General features: G+C 39.2%; 3 protein-coding genes and 1 pseudogene across 4 annotated transcripts; 2 read left to right on the top strand and 2 right to left on the bottom strand.

Annotated features, from left to right (window-relative positions):
- The first annotated feature begins 379 nt into the window (after nt 1-379).
- LOC106408672 lies at nt 380-991 on the top strand (annotated as a pseudogene).
- A 102-nt stretch (nt 992-1,093) lies between these two features.
- On the bottom strand, nt 1,094-9,279 carry LOC106410562. Its single transcript, XM_022702258.2, has 4 exons — nt 8,447-9,279; nt 7,243-7,430; nt 1,386-1,644; nt 1,094-1,289 (listed from the first exon to the last, which is right to left on the bottom strand). Exons 1-3 carry the CDS (start codon nt 8,841-8,843, stop codon nt 1,423-1,425), a joined length of 807 nt encoding a protein of 268 aa, XP_022557979.1. The 5' UTR covers nt 8,844-9,279; the 3' UTR covers nt 1,094-1,289; nt 1,386-1,422.
- A 1,357-nt stretch (nt 9,280-10,636) lies between these two features.
- LOC106410564 (uncharacterized protein At5g01610-like) lies at nt 10,637-11,977 on the bottom strand. 2 transcript variants are annotated; one of them, XM_013851082.2, is made up of 3 exons: nt 11,727-11,977; nt 11,348-11,402; nt 10,637-11,187 (listed from the first exon to the last, which is right to left on the bottom strand). In XM_013851082.2, the coding sequence occupies exons 1-3, from the start codon at nt 11,811-11,813 to the stop codon at nt 10,817-10,819; spliced, it is 513 nt and encodes a 170-aa protein (XP_013706536.2). In that variant the 5' UTR covers nt 11,814-11,977; the 3' UTR covers nt 10,637-10,816. The 2 variants fall into 2 exon arrangements, with proteins under 2 accessions (XP_013706536.2, XP_022556235.2); XM_022700514.2 differs by having other exon boundaries at nt 11,493-11,862.
- A 1,458-nt stretch (nt 11,978-13,435) lies between these two features.
- Nucleotides 13,436-14,528, top strand: LOC106410561 (abscisic acid receptor PYL4). The gene has a single exon (XM_048753497.1). The coding sequence runs from the start codon at nt 13,744-13,746 to the stop codon at nt 14,365-14,367; it is 624 nt and encodes a 207-aa protein (XP_048609454.1). The 5' UTR covers nt 13,436-13,743; the 3' UTR covers nt 14,368-14,528.
- Nucleotides 14,529-16,606: the final 2,078 nt, after the last annotated feature.

Below are 16,606 nucleotides of genomic sequence, written 5' to 3'. Positions count from 1 at the left end.
CACTGTACATGTAAACGAAGAGTACATTTTTGTAATTATATATCAAAATTTTACTTTAGTCCAGTGGTTAGAGTGTATTTTTTAAAGTGTATCAATGCATCTGTTCGAATCCTATAATGAGCATATTAATAAAAAAACTATGTCCGACTTACTTCTATTACATGTTTTAAAAAGAGTATTTTTGAATTATAATTGAGTTGAGGTAGTATTTAGCACTGATCATTTGTTCGGGTTGTATTTGGCACGCCTGAAATTGTTTGGGTTGAAAAAGACCTTTTTCCCGTCATAGTAATCATCAAGTTATTATTTTCATGTCTTCGTAGTAGCTTATACTCTGTTATCCTCTGTTCTATGTCTTAACATCTTGAATTCTGCTTAAATGGCAAAGCTTTGTGTGAAAGAACGAGACTTTAAGCTTTAATGAAGATACATTTCAAATGGGTTTTCACTAAACGTTTATTTGCAGGCAAGGGGAATGAAGAAACATCTCAAGAGGCTTAATGCCCCCAAGCATTGGATGCTTGACAAACTTGGTGGTGCCTTTGCCCCCAAGCCATCTTCTGGACCACACAAGTCGAGAGAGTGTCTTCCCCTTGTTCTTATCATCCGTAACAGATTGAAGTATGCTCTCACTTACCGTGAGGTGATTTCAATCTTGATGCAAAGGCATATTCCGTTACCCTGACCCGCTCATCAAACCCAACGACACCATCAAGCTAGACCTCGAGGAGAACAAGATTGTGGAGTTTATCAAGTTTGATGTTGGGAACGTTGTGTTGGTGTGATCAAGAACCGTGAGAAACATAAAGGAAGCTTCGAGACCATCCATATTCAAGACTCTACTGGACATGAGTTTGCCACGAGGTTAGGGAATGTGTTCACGCTTGGGAAAGGAACTAAGCCGTGGGCTTCTCTTCCGAAGGGTAAAGGTATTAAGCTTACCATTATTGAAGAAGCTAGGAAGAGGCTCTCTACTCAACAAGCTGCTTAAAACTGTCTTTCCTCTGTTTAGTCTTAGACTTGTAGGCCTTTGTTTTACTGACTTTATATTGGTATCAGTGAGTCTATGGCCTATTTTATATTGGACCTTTAAGGTATCATTCAGTGTTCTAAAGCGCTTAATTATCTTCTAGCGATTTCTTATCAAAAAACATTACAATCAAGTCTCCACAATACAAACACTTACATTTTGAGAAGTCTCAGCAATCGACAGAGTAAGCAAAAGGGATACTAAAGAACACTTGCACCGCCTTGCTTCACAGGTCTCTTGGCTAGTAGGGCATGATGACCTAACACAAGCAAAGAAGACCACAAACTTTTAGTCTGAGGATACCAAAAAAAAAAGAAGACTAAAGAACTTTGCTAGTTATGGAAAAGTTAAGTACCTTTTCACAGCAGAGCAAGAAACGTTCTTCAGTGGCTTTATCTTCCCACTGAACCATTGATCATCACTGTAACTGATGACAAGTTCATCACCACCAACGCAACTCCCAGAACTAAGTGGAAGCTTTCTACACCAATCTTTATTAGACAAGGGAATCGCAGATGTCTCTTGTATATGCTCTTCAGCATCGGTAAGTTACTCAACTCAAAGCCTTTCAAGTTTATCAAACGGACTCTTTGTCCCTCCCGCGCTTTGCTCACCTGCCGTTTTCCTCTCTATTAGGATAGTATAGTCATTGTACATATACCACGTATACATACTCTCTATATACTTGTATAAATACCCATGTACATGATTCATTAATGTTAAGACGCAGTTTTAAGTTTGTTACTCTGTTATAGTTTGTTATGGTATCAGAGCACATACTTTTCTTCCGCCATTTTCGATGATCTTCGACCTCGCGAGTTGACTCAGTACTCATGAGCGTTCCGATTCGTTGCTTGATCATTGACTCTGTCTCTTCCTTGCTTTCATTGATTCTCGATACTCTTTACATCATCTCTTTCATCATCCTTTTCCCCTTTTTTCGTCCATTTTTGATCTAATCGATCTTCGATCTTCATCGCCATGTCTCGTTCGCCATCTCGCTCGTCTTCCTCTTTACCGAAAGATCACTATGAGAATCCGTACTATCTTCACAACTCCGATCATGCTGGATTGATTCTCGTTACGGGTCGTCTTTCTTCTGGAGCTGATTTTCACTCATGGCGCCGATCTGTTCGTATGGCGTTGAACGTCAGAAACAAACTCGGCTTTATCGATGGTACAATCCCTAAACCTTCTTCTGATCATAGAGAATTTGGAGCTTGGTCAAGATGCAATGATATGGTTTCCACTTGGCTAATGAATTCTGTATCGAAGAAGATTGGTCAAAGCTTGTTGTTTATGTCTTCTGCTGAGAAGATTTGGAAGAATCTATTGACTCGATTCAAACAGGATGACACTCCTCGAATCTTTGAGATTGAACAACGTCTCAGCGCTTTACAACAAGGATCTCTGGATATTAGTACCTATTACACTGATTTGGTGACATTGTGGGAAGAGCATCAGAACTTTGTTGATCTCCCTATTTGCACTTGTGGGAAGTGTGAGTGCAATGCAGCTGCATCTTGGGAGCATCTTCAACAAAGAAGCCGTGTTACTAAGTTCTTGATGGGCTTGAATGAAGCTTATGACTCAACTCGTCGTCATATCTTGATGCTCAAACCGATACCATCTATGGAGGAAGTATTTAACATGGTAGCGCAGGATGAGAGACAGAAGATGATCAAAGCTCCTACCAAAATTGATCATCCCGTCTTCCAAAATTCGACTTCTTCAGATGCTACACAGAACTTTCCTCAAGATAATTTGGCATATGCGGTGGCTTACAAGCCGAGGCAACGTCCAGTGTGTACTCATTGTGGAATGGTTGGTCACATTGTTCAGAAATGCTACAAATTCCATGGATATCCTCCTGGTCATCGTTTGTTTAACAGCAGCAACAATGCGTCTCAACGTTCCTCTGGTCACACTTCTCAAGGACAGTTGAATAGAGCTCCTATGAAGACCAATGCTGTTGCTAATGTTGAGTGTGGTTCTTCGTTGGATCTCAGTCAATTTAGCAATGAACAGGTGACTCATCTGCTTCAGCAACTACAGTCTCATGCTACTTTCAATGCTCCTGCTGTTAACTTTACATCTGCGAATGTTTCCATAACAGAGGATGGCATTGTGTCTGCTGAATCATCTTGTGGTACTGTTCCTTTTCCTTCTTCAAATCTACGTTTTGAACATGGTGTTCTTACTTTTCATCATCACGCTCTTCATACTCTTGCTCAGAAAATTTCACCCCAAACTTGGATCATTGATAGTGGTGCGACTACACATGCTTTGACTTTACATTGTTTAGTACTACTTCTCCAGTGTCTGGTATAACAGTCACACTACCTAATGGCACTAGGGAACATATCTCTCATGTTGGTACAATAACTATATCTGATGCATTAGTCCTTCGTGATGTCTTGTATGTTCCTTCGTTTAGATTCAATCTTCTGAGTGTTAGTAGTCTTCTTAAACATGATAACTTCTCTGGTCACTTCTTTCCTGATGCGTGTTATATTCAGGACCATACTCAGGACTTGATGATTGGTAGAGCTTCTCTGCAACACAATCCTTATGTTTTGGACAATGGTGTGCCTACTTCTCTTGCCTTTTGTGGTTCTGTGACAGTAACTGAAGACATTTGGCATCATCGTTTAGGTCATCCTTCACCATCAAGATTGCATCTTTTGTCAGAGTCTTTACACTTGTCTAAGTCTGTTTCTGAATCAATTCCTTGTTCTATTTGTCCTCTTGCTAAACAAAGACGTCTACCATTTGTTTCTCATAATAATTTGGCTAGTTCTCCTTTTGATCTTGTTCATCTTGACGTTTGGGGACCGTTCTCTGTTGAATCAATTGAAGGATTTCGTTATTTTCTAACGCTTGTTGATGACTGTACTCGAGTTACTTGGGTTTACATGTTGCGTAATAAGAGTGATGTTTCTGTGGCTTTTCCTGCGTTCATTACTCTCATTCAAAATCAATATAAAACTACTTTGAAATCAATTCGTTCTGACAATGCTCCTGAGTTGCGTTTTCCTGAACTGATTCGACAATATGGAATTCATCATCAGTTTTCGTGTGCATACACACCGCAACAGAACTCGGTTGTAGAACGCAAACACCAACATCTTCTCAATGTTGCTCGTGCCTTATTGTTTCAGTCGAATCTACCATTAGCTTACTGGAGTGAATGCATTCAAACTGCTGTGTTTCTTATCAATCGTATGCCTTCACCTTTGCTTAAAAATGTTAGTCCATATGAGTTACTCGTTAAAAAGAAACCTGATTACTCTGCTTTACGCTCTTTTGGATGCTTGTGTTACGTTTCTACTCTTCTTAAAGATCGTAACAAATTTTCACCTCGTGCTTCTACTTGTGTATTCATTGGTTATGCGTCTGGTTACAAAGGTTATCGAGTACTTGATCTTGATACTAATGTTGTGTCTATTACACGTAATGTGATTTTCCATGAAAATACATTCCCTTTTAAAGAAAAATCTGAACAAAAATCTGTTGATTCTTTGTTTTCCAAGTCTATTCTTCCTTTACCTGTTCCTGTTGCTCTTGACATACCTGATTCTTTGCCTACTATGATTCCTGCATCACTTTCAACATCTATACCTAGTGCCACATCTATTCCAGTTGTGACTGTTGTTCCAGATGCATGTCAAGTAGTGCCTCCAGTTCGGTCAAAGCGTGCAGGTAAAGCTCCTAGCTATCTTGCTGATTATCATCTCAACCAAATATCTTGTTCTTTTGTTCCTTTATCATCGATTTCCGACCCTTTTACTTCCTCTCACTCGCCTTCTTCTTCTTGTTCAAAAACTTCCACGCCCTTATATCCTTTATCTTCCGTCCTTTCATACTCTCAGTTACAACCCCACTATTAGTTTGCTGTTCTTAATGCTTCTTTGGAACAAGTACCATCCACGTTTCAGCAGGCCATGCAATCTGATGTTTGGAGGAAGGCTGTGAATGTAGAGTTTGACGGTATGAAGTTGAACAACACATGGACTGTGGTTAGCCTACCGCAAGGGAAGAATATCGTTGGTTGTCGATGGTTGTTTACATTGAAGTATAATGCCGATGGCACGATTGAGAGACCTAAGAGTCGTCTGGTTGCTCAGGGGTTTACTCAACAAGAAGGAGTTGATTTCACTGATACCTTCTCTCCTGTTGCTAAGATGACAAGTGTGAAACTTCTTTTGGCTCTTGCGGCTAAACAGGGATGGTCATTGTCTCAGATGGACGTGACTAATGCGTTTTTGCATAGCGATCTTGATGAGGAAATCTATATGCATTTGCCTTTAGGTTACACACCTGGCCCTGATGAAGTGTTGCCTCCAAATCCAGTTTGTCGATTGAATAAATCGATCTATGGCCTCAAGCAAGCTTCACGCCAGTGGTACTCTTGTTTCTCTTCAGTGCTTCTCAAACATGGTTTTCTTCAGTCTCCTGGAGATAACTCTCTCTTTGTGAAAGCTGATGGTCCCAGTTTCACGGCTCTTTTGGTCTATGTTGACGATGTCTTGATTGCCAGCAATGATGATGCTGCTGTTGTTGCTTTGAAACAAGTCCTTCATCAGGCTTTCAAGATTAAAGACTTGGGACAGGCGCGTTTCTTGGGATTGGAAATTGCAAGGAACTCAACTGGTATCTCGGTTTTACAACGCAAGTATACTCTTGATTTGCTCGCTGATACTGGTTTCTTGGCCTCCAAGCCTTGTGCTGTCCCTCTGGATCCGAATGTGTCTCTCAGCTCAAAGACTGGTACTTTGTTACCTAATATCACTTCATACCGAGAGCTGATTGGTCGTTTACTCTATCTTACGATCACACGTCCGGATATCACATTTGCTGTTCATCGTCTCAGTCAGTTTCTTTCGGCTCCAACAGTTGTTCATCTCCATGCTACACATCATGTTTTGCGTTATCTCAAATCGAATCCAGGCCAGGGTCTCTTTTATCCTGCTGATTCTGATTTGTGTCTTAACGCTTTAACCGATGCTGACTGGGCTACGTGTCCTGATACTCGATGATATGTCACTGGTTTCTGCATCTATCTTGGTCGTTCATTGATTAGTTGGAAGTCGAAGAAACAGCATATTGTGAGCCGTAGTAGCACTGAGGCTGAGTACCGGAGTATGGCTTTAACGACGTGTGAATTGTTATGGTTGCAGCAGCTTCTTAATGATCTTCATGTCACAGTTACACAAAGGGCTAAACTCTTTTGTGATAACAAGTCTGCGATGCATATTGCGACTAACCCGGTGTTTAATGAACGTACCAAACATATCGAAGTGGACTATCATACTGTTCGTGACCAGGTTAAGCGCGGGTTCATCACACTTCATCATGTCTCCAGTTCGTTGCAACATGCTGACATTTTGACTAAAGCCTTACATCCGGGTCCTTTTCATTCTATACTCAACCTGTCTGTTTCAAGCCTTTTCTCTCCTACTGACACTCTGAGTGTAAAGGCTTGAGGGGGGTGTATTAGGATAGTATAGTCATTGTACATATACCACGTATACATACTCTCTATATACTTGTATAAATACCCATGTACATGATTCAGTAATGTTAAGAGGCAGTTCTAAGTTTGTTACTCTGTTATAGTTTGTTACTCTCGCTTATGATCTCTTCCACCTCGTCTAAACGCTGAAGCTTAAGGTGAGCAAGTTTTGGAACAAACAGGAGCCACGTCAGATCCTTGAGTCCACCGCAGCCAGTTATAGTCACGCTCGAGAATCAGAAACGTGTCGTATGATTCCCTCCCAATCTCAATCTCCACTATGCCACAGCTCTTTATGACGATTTTACGGAGCTGCTCCATCGTTGTCGGCAAAACTAGATGTGCTTCGTCTCTCTGAAGATCTCTAATACATAACTCTTCGATGCCAAGAGCGCTAAACAGTTTCTTCAAAGCGGAACCTGAGGAGATGTCTATGTCTATCTTTAAGCTTTCTAGTCGTTTCAAGTGTTGCAGCTCCTCTATAGCGCTAGCGTCCAGAGTAACGTTCCCCTTTGTAGCCGTTTTAGTAATACTTTCAGATTTGAGATCGTTGAGCTTCTTCAACATCAAAGACACAGTTGGATCTTAAGTTCTTGGAACATAACCCACTACGAGACAGCTTTTGAAGTTCGGCAGTTCTATTGGTAAGCAGATAACTGACTTTCCTACTGATGTTATCAACGTGTTTAAACCATACCATGACTTGTGCAGTCCGTTGCATACTTCTGGTTTCCTCTTCGCTCTCGACCCTTCTCAACACATCAGTTTGTCTTGCCTTGAGCTCTTCCATGTCTCTCTGCATAGCTGCGAGATTCTCCTGGAGACTATTAATGTAACTCGGTTTGAAGCATGAAACTTGAGAAACATCTTTCGATACTTGATCACCTGACAATGGAACAGAGAAAAATCCTCCCATAGTTAGAAAGAGTGTTCCAAAACAAGAAACCTGAAGCTGGTTTCACCTGCTACACACACCGTTTAAATTAGCAAAAAGAAATCAATTAGTCTAAGTCTTTTTGAACTATTTTTTTTTGTCTGACCGAAAACACGGTCTCCTTTTTTTTTTTTTGTCACAGAAATTTCATTTAAACTAAGAAATAGAGAATTGGTCCAAAGATGACCCAACTCTTGAAGTACATTACAAAGATAAGAAGGCTTGAAGAGCCTTTTTTTGCTAAAACATCGGCTGAAATGATTACCGAACTAGAGAAGGAGAATAATGCAAAACCAGAGGAGATCGAACGGATGTCTTTCACAAAACCGATGATTTCATTAGACTGGAAGTTGCCGGAGATAACTCTGATGAGCGTTGAATTGTTGGAGAAATTTTTTGAGTTTTGGGAACTTTAGGGTTAGCGCCATGTGAAGGGCTGATGGCATCGCAATAGCCTCTACAATTAGGGAAGATCTGATGTAACTTTGATCCAAGGATCCATGGATCGGAGCTTCAAGATCGTGGTTGAGAGACTCTCCTTTACTTCATCTAATAAGTATGTAACTGATGGAACCATTGGAGGATGAGATCGTATCGGGTTCTCGATGGACTTTTGTCGGAAGCTGTTGGCCGGCAAGAGCAGCTGAGAGTCTCTAGAACCATAGCTAATTAAGAGCAGTTGGGAAAGGCCTTCTTTGCCTGAATATAACTCTAATATTCATGAGAAATGGATCGGAGACTGTGTAGACTCGGATGGCCTGTGATAGTTGACAAAACAGTGGAACAAATTCAAGCACAACATCACAGCTCTAGGCTATGTGAACCCTGTAGACTGAAGCTAGATGATGGACATACACCATTAACGAACCATTGAAGACATCGTACCAGACAAGAGAAATAAGCTTAACGGGATTTAATGATAGAACATAGACTTTGGTTAAGTCAAAACTTTGAACATCCGCATTACCGTGCGGGATCCAATACGCTTTGTCAGAACTGGGTCTGAATCGCTGGTCATCAGATTCCATCAAGCTGGAGTTGATGTGTGGGTTGTCTGGACTGAGAACTGAGGCTTCTAGGTTCAGCAAGAGAGCCCTTAATTTCTTGGATTTAGAGTTGAAATTCCATGTAGCTGAGGTGTTCTCAAGGAGTAGAAGACCTTTCTGTTCACTGTGATGGAGAGAGGCGGAGCAAAGTGACGAGATCTGGCGGTGAAAAGCATTGGCCCAGAGAGTCGGTGGAGGGTCGGGGGGGGGGACTGGAGGGTCTGGCGGATCCACCGGAAGCCTAACGTAAAGCTCTGCATCTGGTGGTTCAGGGGGCAAGCAAGGAGAAGGAGATGAACCAGCTACAGGGAGATCCATTGGAGGAGATGAAGAAGAAACCTTTGGGATGGTGTGGACGTCGACGGCAGCGGAAGAGATTCTCGAGCTTAGGAGGAGCTATGCCGGATTGAGATCTTCATTCTGGTGGAGAAAGCTTGTTGAGCGGCTGCCTCGGACTCCGTGCCTGGGAGAGAAACGAACTAGGGCGGAAGAGAGTGAGGTAAACACGGTCTCCTAGGTCTTAAAATATTAGACAAACTCTATTTTTTCAGTAAAATATTATTCTCTTGAAGAATTTGCATAAAACACGGATTAGGAAGTTACAAGGAAGATCAGGAATCAAAGACTAAAGCCGTAAGAGTGATCACTAATGTTTTTATTGATGGAGAGACTAAACAAATCAAAGAGGAGTAACTTGTCTGGAAGCTAAAGAGCCACAATAAAAGTCAGTGTGAAACTTATCATTAGCCTTTGCAAGCCACAATGATTAAGCTTAAGAGCGCGAAACATTTACTTTCCTATAAGAAAATGAAAGACGGTTCTAAAGTTGTTCACAGAGACAAATTCATCAGACAAGTGGTGTGCACTTGGTTCCACCAACTTTTGCTTTGAATTGTTATCACACTTTGCAAGCAGCACGATCCATGTGGAAGTATCAGTTATAAACCCTAGACTGACAAACCAAACACGAATCCAGACACCATAGTAACGGGGACATAAACACCATCACTATCTGTCAAGTAAACATTCCTATTTTGTGTGGCGGGTAATTATATGGCCGTTATTTCAACGGTTAGCCTACAATATGTTTTGATCCGACGACCCAAATATTGCAAAATTTTCAACTTCTGTTGGCTCGTGTTCATATACTGAACCGGTCTAAACCGTATATTGTTTTTGTTAACGTTTTTTATTTCTTTAAAAAGATATTGGTTTCATATGTTACAAACTTACAAGGGACTAGTTCTAGATTTTTACGTAATCTGTCCAATGCTTTTTTTTTTTTATAAAATAAAATTTTAAATAGTATTAAATTATGTAAGAAATTAGCTACTACTATATAAAAAAAAGACATTTAAAATTACAACAATATTTTGCTTTTGTTAAAAAGAAATAAATGATGATTTTAAGGACAAACGAAAACTAAAGTAGTTTGAAAATCAAGCTTTTTCATAGACAATGCATGCAAGACATCCAGCTAAGAAGCTTCGAGACCTTCCATATTCAAGACTCTACTGGACATGAGTTTGCCACGACTCACGAGGTTAGGGAATGTGTTCACGCTTGGGAAAGGAACAAAGCCATGGGTGTCTCTTCCAAAGGGTAAAGGTATTAAGCTTACCATCATTGAGGAAGCTAGGAAGAGGCTCTCTGCTCAACAAGCTGCTTAAAACTGTGTCTTTCCTCTGTTTCAGAAAACTTATGTTCTGTTTTTGTTTTTTGCATCTTGCTATTGAGTTCCTTATTCTCAGACTTGCAGGCCTTTGTTTAATTGACTTGCTGTTGGTATCAGTGAGTCTATATTGGACCTTTATGATACTATCCAGTGCTCTAATTTAGTCTAATAATCAGCAAATCAAACTTAAACTCAACGATTTAAAAAAAAACAGTTTTGACACTCGTCTAATCAATAACAACACCCTATAAAGCGTTCAATTACCGTCTAAATTTTGTTTATTATCACTTGGGGATATTTTAAATTCTACTAAAACTTATGTAGCTTCCAATTACTTCTTTCATACTACTCCATGACCAACAGCTTACCTTTACTCAGAGTACCTATTTGTTTCTCTACTTGTTATATGTTTTGTTAAAATGTACCATGAGCGATCTAAAGTAAAATATTTGTGCTTGATCTCTGCTTACTGCAACACAATTCAAGTACCAACATTCTTACACATTAATAAGTAAAAGGTTTGCTTCATCAGGTGTTGTTTAACACAAAGTGCTAAAAGCATACATACAAAAACTAACTTGGTAACACTCGTTTTATTATTAATTGGTACCATAAGTTAGAATTTATCAACACTAAAACCAGACCGTATAACCTCATAAGCATCTCTGCTCCTGCTTTTCTTCATCCCTGCCGTGAAATACACCTTTGATGGGTCTGCTGAGATACAAGTCACTTTCACCCAAATCATCAACTTTGTTTTCAAGCCTTCCACTTCAGCTAGCTTCCCTTTCTCCAGGTAACCCGTCACCGTTGTCGAAAACCGCAGGACCGATGAATCCCTGTACCCAACCTCGCAGGTCTCAGGGATGAAGACAGTCAACTTGCCCGTCTCTTCGTTGAACTCGTAGTTTGTGGCGTCCTGTGGAAAGATCCCAACAGGTAAACCAAATTCCTTTAGCAGCTCAGGTAATGGCTTCTGCATTTTTCCTATTTCAGAACAAGATAAATTGTTAATAACCAATTTATAAGCAATGCTAATTTGACATATACTACAAGAAGTGAAGGAGAGTCACATGATAGTACTCAGTTCTGAACTAGATACTGTGTTCAACATATCTGAACTGGAAGAAGTTGAAAAAAAACAAACCTTTGAGTTTGTTGACCAACCACTTGGTACCTCCTTCAATACTGCTAGACAATGACTGCAAGAAAGAATCATCAATCTCAGGACACTTTTGTGTTCTTCGAGAAATAGAGACCAAAAGTAATAAACTTTATTCAAGATATGTTACCCATAAGTACAAAACTGTAACAACAAGTGCTAAATGGGATTCAGGACCAAGTGTAAACATATATATAACCAATCTTCTTCTATCTCTAGTATCTTCTACAAGGGTTTTCAGTTAAGGTACGAGTAACGATAAAGCAGTGAACTTTCAATTAAACACACAACAGAGTTTTCGATTATGTAATAATAAACTGAAACTATTAAAAGCAAAGAAAGAGATAGGGAAAGGGAAGGATACATTAAAGTCGTCACCGACGGAATTGAACTCTTTGTTTGCCTTTTGTCCTAACCAATAAGAGCCCACCTTGTTCAGTATCTGATCCATCTCTCTTCTGTAATAATCCGCCCAGCGAGATAGAGAAGATGGTGGCTTGCTTTGGCGTTCTACTTTGACGCGTACGAAGAAGACTATTTGTACCACGGAACAGCTAAAACAGCACAACGTTCACTGTTTAATTCATGAAACGACAAGAGTTTCCCCCTTATCTTGCCGTGTTCTTTAAAATGTTTTGTATTTAAGGAAAGAAATAGTCAAAGACCCTTAAGGTCAACTTGACCACAAAAAGTTATAAAAGCGCCTTTATCACGCTTCAAGGAGTCCATTTTTTTCTTAGGCAAGCTCATTTTCTTGCCGTGTTCTTTGGAATGTTTTGTATAAAATCTCAGTATTATGATTTCACATATATTAAGTTTACAAGGGTTTAAAAAAAAAAAGTATTTACATTATTGCTTTTAGTTATTGTGTTAGTAGCCTCAATAGTGTTTCAAAAAAAATTGTGTTACAAAAAAGTGTGTTAGCCTCAGTTCTTGGTGAAATGATCTGGGATTGAAGGTGGACCTCTCGTACTTAATTGCATCAGTTCTTTGGAGTATCTCCGATGTACACTCGAATGTATGCCTATATAATATAGTTACTATATTTTAGAGAAAAATAGAGAAATCTTGCTTTTTGTCTCTATATTTGGAGATGAAAATAACAATTCTGTATATTTTCATAAATAGAGTAATTCTATTATAAAAACATACATTTGAGTAAATCCACCTCTATAGTATGATTTCTCTATTTTAGGACTAGATGGTCTTATGCTTATGCACGAAGTAAAAAAAAAATCTGATACATCATAGTCACATTAACCATATGACATATATATATGATATGATTACTGAAAAGTTGCTCTTGCCACATCTCAATCATCTTCAAATAGCAAACACACTTTGACGAACTCTCTCCCTATTTGGTGCATCACATGACATATGAAATGGATCTGAAAGCGCATATCTTTCTCGTGACGTGAAATGGAAGAGAGACGGATGCTTTGTATATTGCATAGTGTATATGTTAATCAACGCAATGCAAGGATTTTATCAGACAAACTTGTTCCATCTACTCGTTCATCAAGATAATCGGATATAATTAAATATTACATTTAACTACCTAGATGTGTGTTGGAAGCGTGGTATTATGATTCAGAGTACTAAAGTTTAATGTTCATTGTGTATAATTATTGTATATCCACACAAAACAAAACTAAAATAGATATATTTTCACACTCAACCGTAAACTTTACGTTAATTAATCTATAACTCTTTACGTTTAAAAATATATATTAATACTCAATCGAAATAACTTTTAAAAACTAGTTATTTATAGGGTTATTATATTCAAAAACAAATTCAATTTTTACGAATTTAGATATACAGTATCACCATTTAGATTTAACTATTCAAAAATTTCAAGACAAGTATCAAAAATTCAAAAATTGCATGATTTCGTCCAGATTTGTGGTAAAAATGTAAGAAAACTATAAATTCATTGATATATGTAAAGACTTTTAAAATGCTGTGTATTAAATTATTATTTATTAATAATACACTAAACGAGAATTATGGTCACTTGCCAATTTATCCCAATTTATATATCGTACCGACCAGTCAAGTCAACAAATAACCAGGGGCATATCCGTAAATTAACGAAGAGCAACTTGCTATATTTTTGTTAACGTTATCACCACTCATCACATGAACTCTGCATTAAAAACTCTCTCTCTCAAATCCATAGGGCACAGCCCAACTTTTAGCAAGTCGCTGTAAAGTTGATTTTGCTTCCTTTTTTATATACTCACATCACATCTTCTCCCCCTCAACACCTTCCTCTTGAATCCTCCATCTTGTCTTAACCCTAAAGAACCATATCAAAGATCCATCAAGATTGTATTAAAACAAGAATATCGACCGTCACCATATCTCATATCAACATGCTAGCCGTTCACCGCCCTTCTTCCGCCGTATCAAACGGAGACACCGTCCAGATTCCGATGATGGTCGCTTCTTTTCAAAAACGTTTCCCTTCTCTCTCACGTGACACAACTGCCGCTCGTTTCCACACGCACGAGGTTGGTCCTAACCAGTGTTGCTCCGCCGTAGTCCAAGAGATCTCCGCTCCTATATCCACCGTATGGTCCGTCGTCAGACGCTTCGACAACCCGCAAGCATACAAACACTTCCTTAAAAGTTGCAGCGTCATCGGCGGAGACGGTGGGAACGTTGGTAGCCTACGTCAAGTCCATGTCGTCTCCGGCCTACCCGCCGCTAGCTCTACCGAGCGTCTTGACATTCTTGATGATGAGCGTCACGTCATCAGCTTCAGCGTCGTCGGTGGCGACCATAGATTATCTAACTACAGATCAGTCACGACTCTTCACCCTTCTCCGATCTCCGGGACCGTCGTTGTTGAGTCCTACGTCGTTGATGTGCCTCAAGGGAACACGAAGGAAGAGACATGCGACTTTGTGGACGTTATAGTACGATGCAATCTCCAGTCACTTGCTAAAATAGTTGAAAATTCTGCGGCGGAGGTGAAGAAGAAGACGTCCATGTGATGAGGGTTTGTTCGAGACTTCGAGTAGTTTGGTTAGATCCGGCGCCGTTTTGTTGTTTTTAAGCCGTCGTGTGATCTATGTTTTTGCCGGCTTATTGTGTGAAAAAATACATTACTAAATTAATCTATCATATGCATCATAATCTTATTATCATTTACTTATTTTTGTACTTTATATCCGTAAAGAACCTATTCGGACTTTCACCACCCCATTCAGTAAGTATATACTGAAGATTACAATGCGTAGTCGACTCAGACATATAGCTCATAACATTTGTCAAACTTATGTATGTATAAACATCTTTTGAGAAAATTCGATGATTAAAGAAAATTTTAAACCTAGGCATGATATATAAAGTCTTCCTTTCCTCGAGGGTTTTAAATCGTTCCTACAACTTTTATACTTTCTTATGATTCCATGCTAATTAAAAAAGGATTGATATTTAAATTTTTTTTTGCAAACAAGAAAAGTTAAATTTCTTCAAAATAAAAAATTGCTTGTTAGAAAATAAATTTAAGTGGAAACGGTTGATGTTTTTTTTTTTTTTTTGACGAGAAAAAGGTTAAATCCGGGTCTATTAAAGACACAGACCTAACCCCCGGGTGGGAGGTGTAACCCACGGATGGATCCTCTCCCGGGTATTCAAATGGGCCGTAAGCATGGGCCCATATCCGCGTGGCCACATGTGGAGCTAATAATTTCGCAGTAGAGGGGAATCGATCCCTGGCCTGGACCAACAGGGCAACTCTTACTCTAGTGGAAACCACTAGACCACCACTGATGTGGTTGGTTGATGTTTTTTTTATAATGGAAGATTCAAGGGTAAAATTAAAATGAACAAATCTATCCACACATATATGCATTTGATATATAGCATAGATATGAACATGTTACTGACATAAAATGAAATTAAAAAATCGCAAGTGGTAACCCAACAAGCCAAGCTGTTTATTCTAGACAATAAAAAAAGGAATGCAAGTTGCAACTTGTTGATCTTCACCTCCTTTCTTTATGCTTCTTTCCAATTGATAAATATAAGATTAATTTTAGTAATACTAAAACAATATAGATTAGAGAAGAGAACAAGTTGCACGTCCTTTTTTTTTGGCAACAAGTTGCATGTCCTTTTACATCACGAGAGTCGCGATATGTTTAGTTTGGGTTCCAAGTGACTCCTTAAAGAATATACCAACATTTAAACAGATTTTGTTATAAACGTTTAGAAATCTGTAAATTGTGTGTATTATTACTCAATCATAAGGTACCCTTATATATAGGAGTTACAAAAAGATAAAATGAAAGATATAAATATGAAAAGTATACAAATACAAGGAAAATAAAATAGGGTTTCATTTTCTCTAAAGCCTAAGCCGTCTCTCTCTCCTCTTCATGCGGCCGCCTCTCTCTCTCTCTCTAGGGTTGGGTTGTCTCTCTCTCTTTTGGTATTGAGCCGGTTATAAACCGGATCGGTTATGGACATTCATCATATGGTTTATAACACTCCCCCTTGGATGTCATAACCATACAGAGTTCGTAATACGTTTTGGATGTTGCCTCATTAAAACCCTACCAGGAAAACCCAGTGGGATAAAACCATGGTTAAGGAAAAAGAGTACAACACGCATTACTCCCCCTGTTCTGAACATCACTGAAAATCTTTCAGTCTACGTATCCCAATCTCCGTATATGTCCTTCAAGTTGGCGCATCCCAACCTGATGGTTGAGCTTCATGGATACCAATGACTAATAGTCTCAATATCAAGGCAAGGCGCCAATAGTACTTAAGGTTAGGGACGTGTATGTCTTTAGTGCCTTATGGTCGAACATGAGCTAAACATATAGGAGATTCTCGGCAAGAACACATGTCCGGCCTAGTATGGTTTGTCTATTACATCAAGGCGCCAATGGTACTTGGGTAATGGACTTTACCGGACCAAAGACATATTTCTTGTCCTTATTGGGACCAAAGGATTCATGTCCAAGTCAGGGATATTCACGACCATGTCCTTCTTGTGGACCAAACAGATCAGTGTCTAAAGAAAAACTTATGCATCGTCCATCTCAGGACTAAATGGACTTTTTTATCGTCCACCTTTGGACTGGATGGATCAGTGTCCAAAACAAGTGATCTCACGCCCATGTACTAGATAATGGGTGAGACTGGTCCACATTAAATCCCTTGAGTACCCTTTTCTGTATATACTATTTGATGCACAAGGATTTCATTGTTAATGTACTC

This window comes from Brassica napus, chromosome C4 (assembly GCF_020379485.1).
Source record: "Brassica napus cultivar Da-Ae chromosome C4, Da-Ae, whole genome shotgun sequence".
Taxonomy (NCBI): Eukaryota; Viridiplantae; Streptophyta; class Magnoliopsida; order Brassicales; family Brassicaceae; genus Brassica; species Brassica napus.
This window is presented reverse-complemented; position numbering and strand designations above follow the sequence as displayed.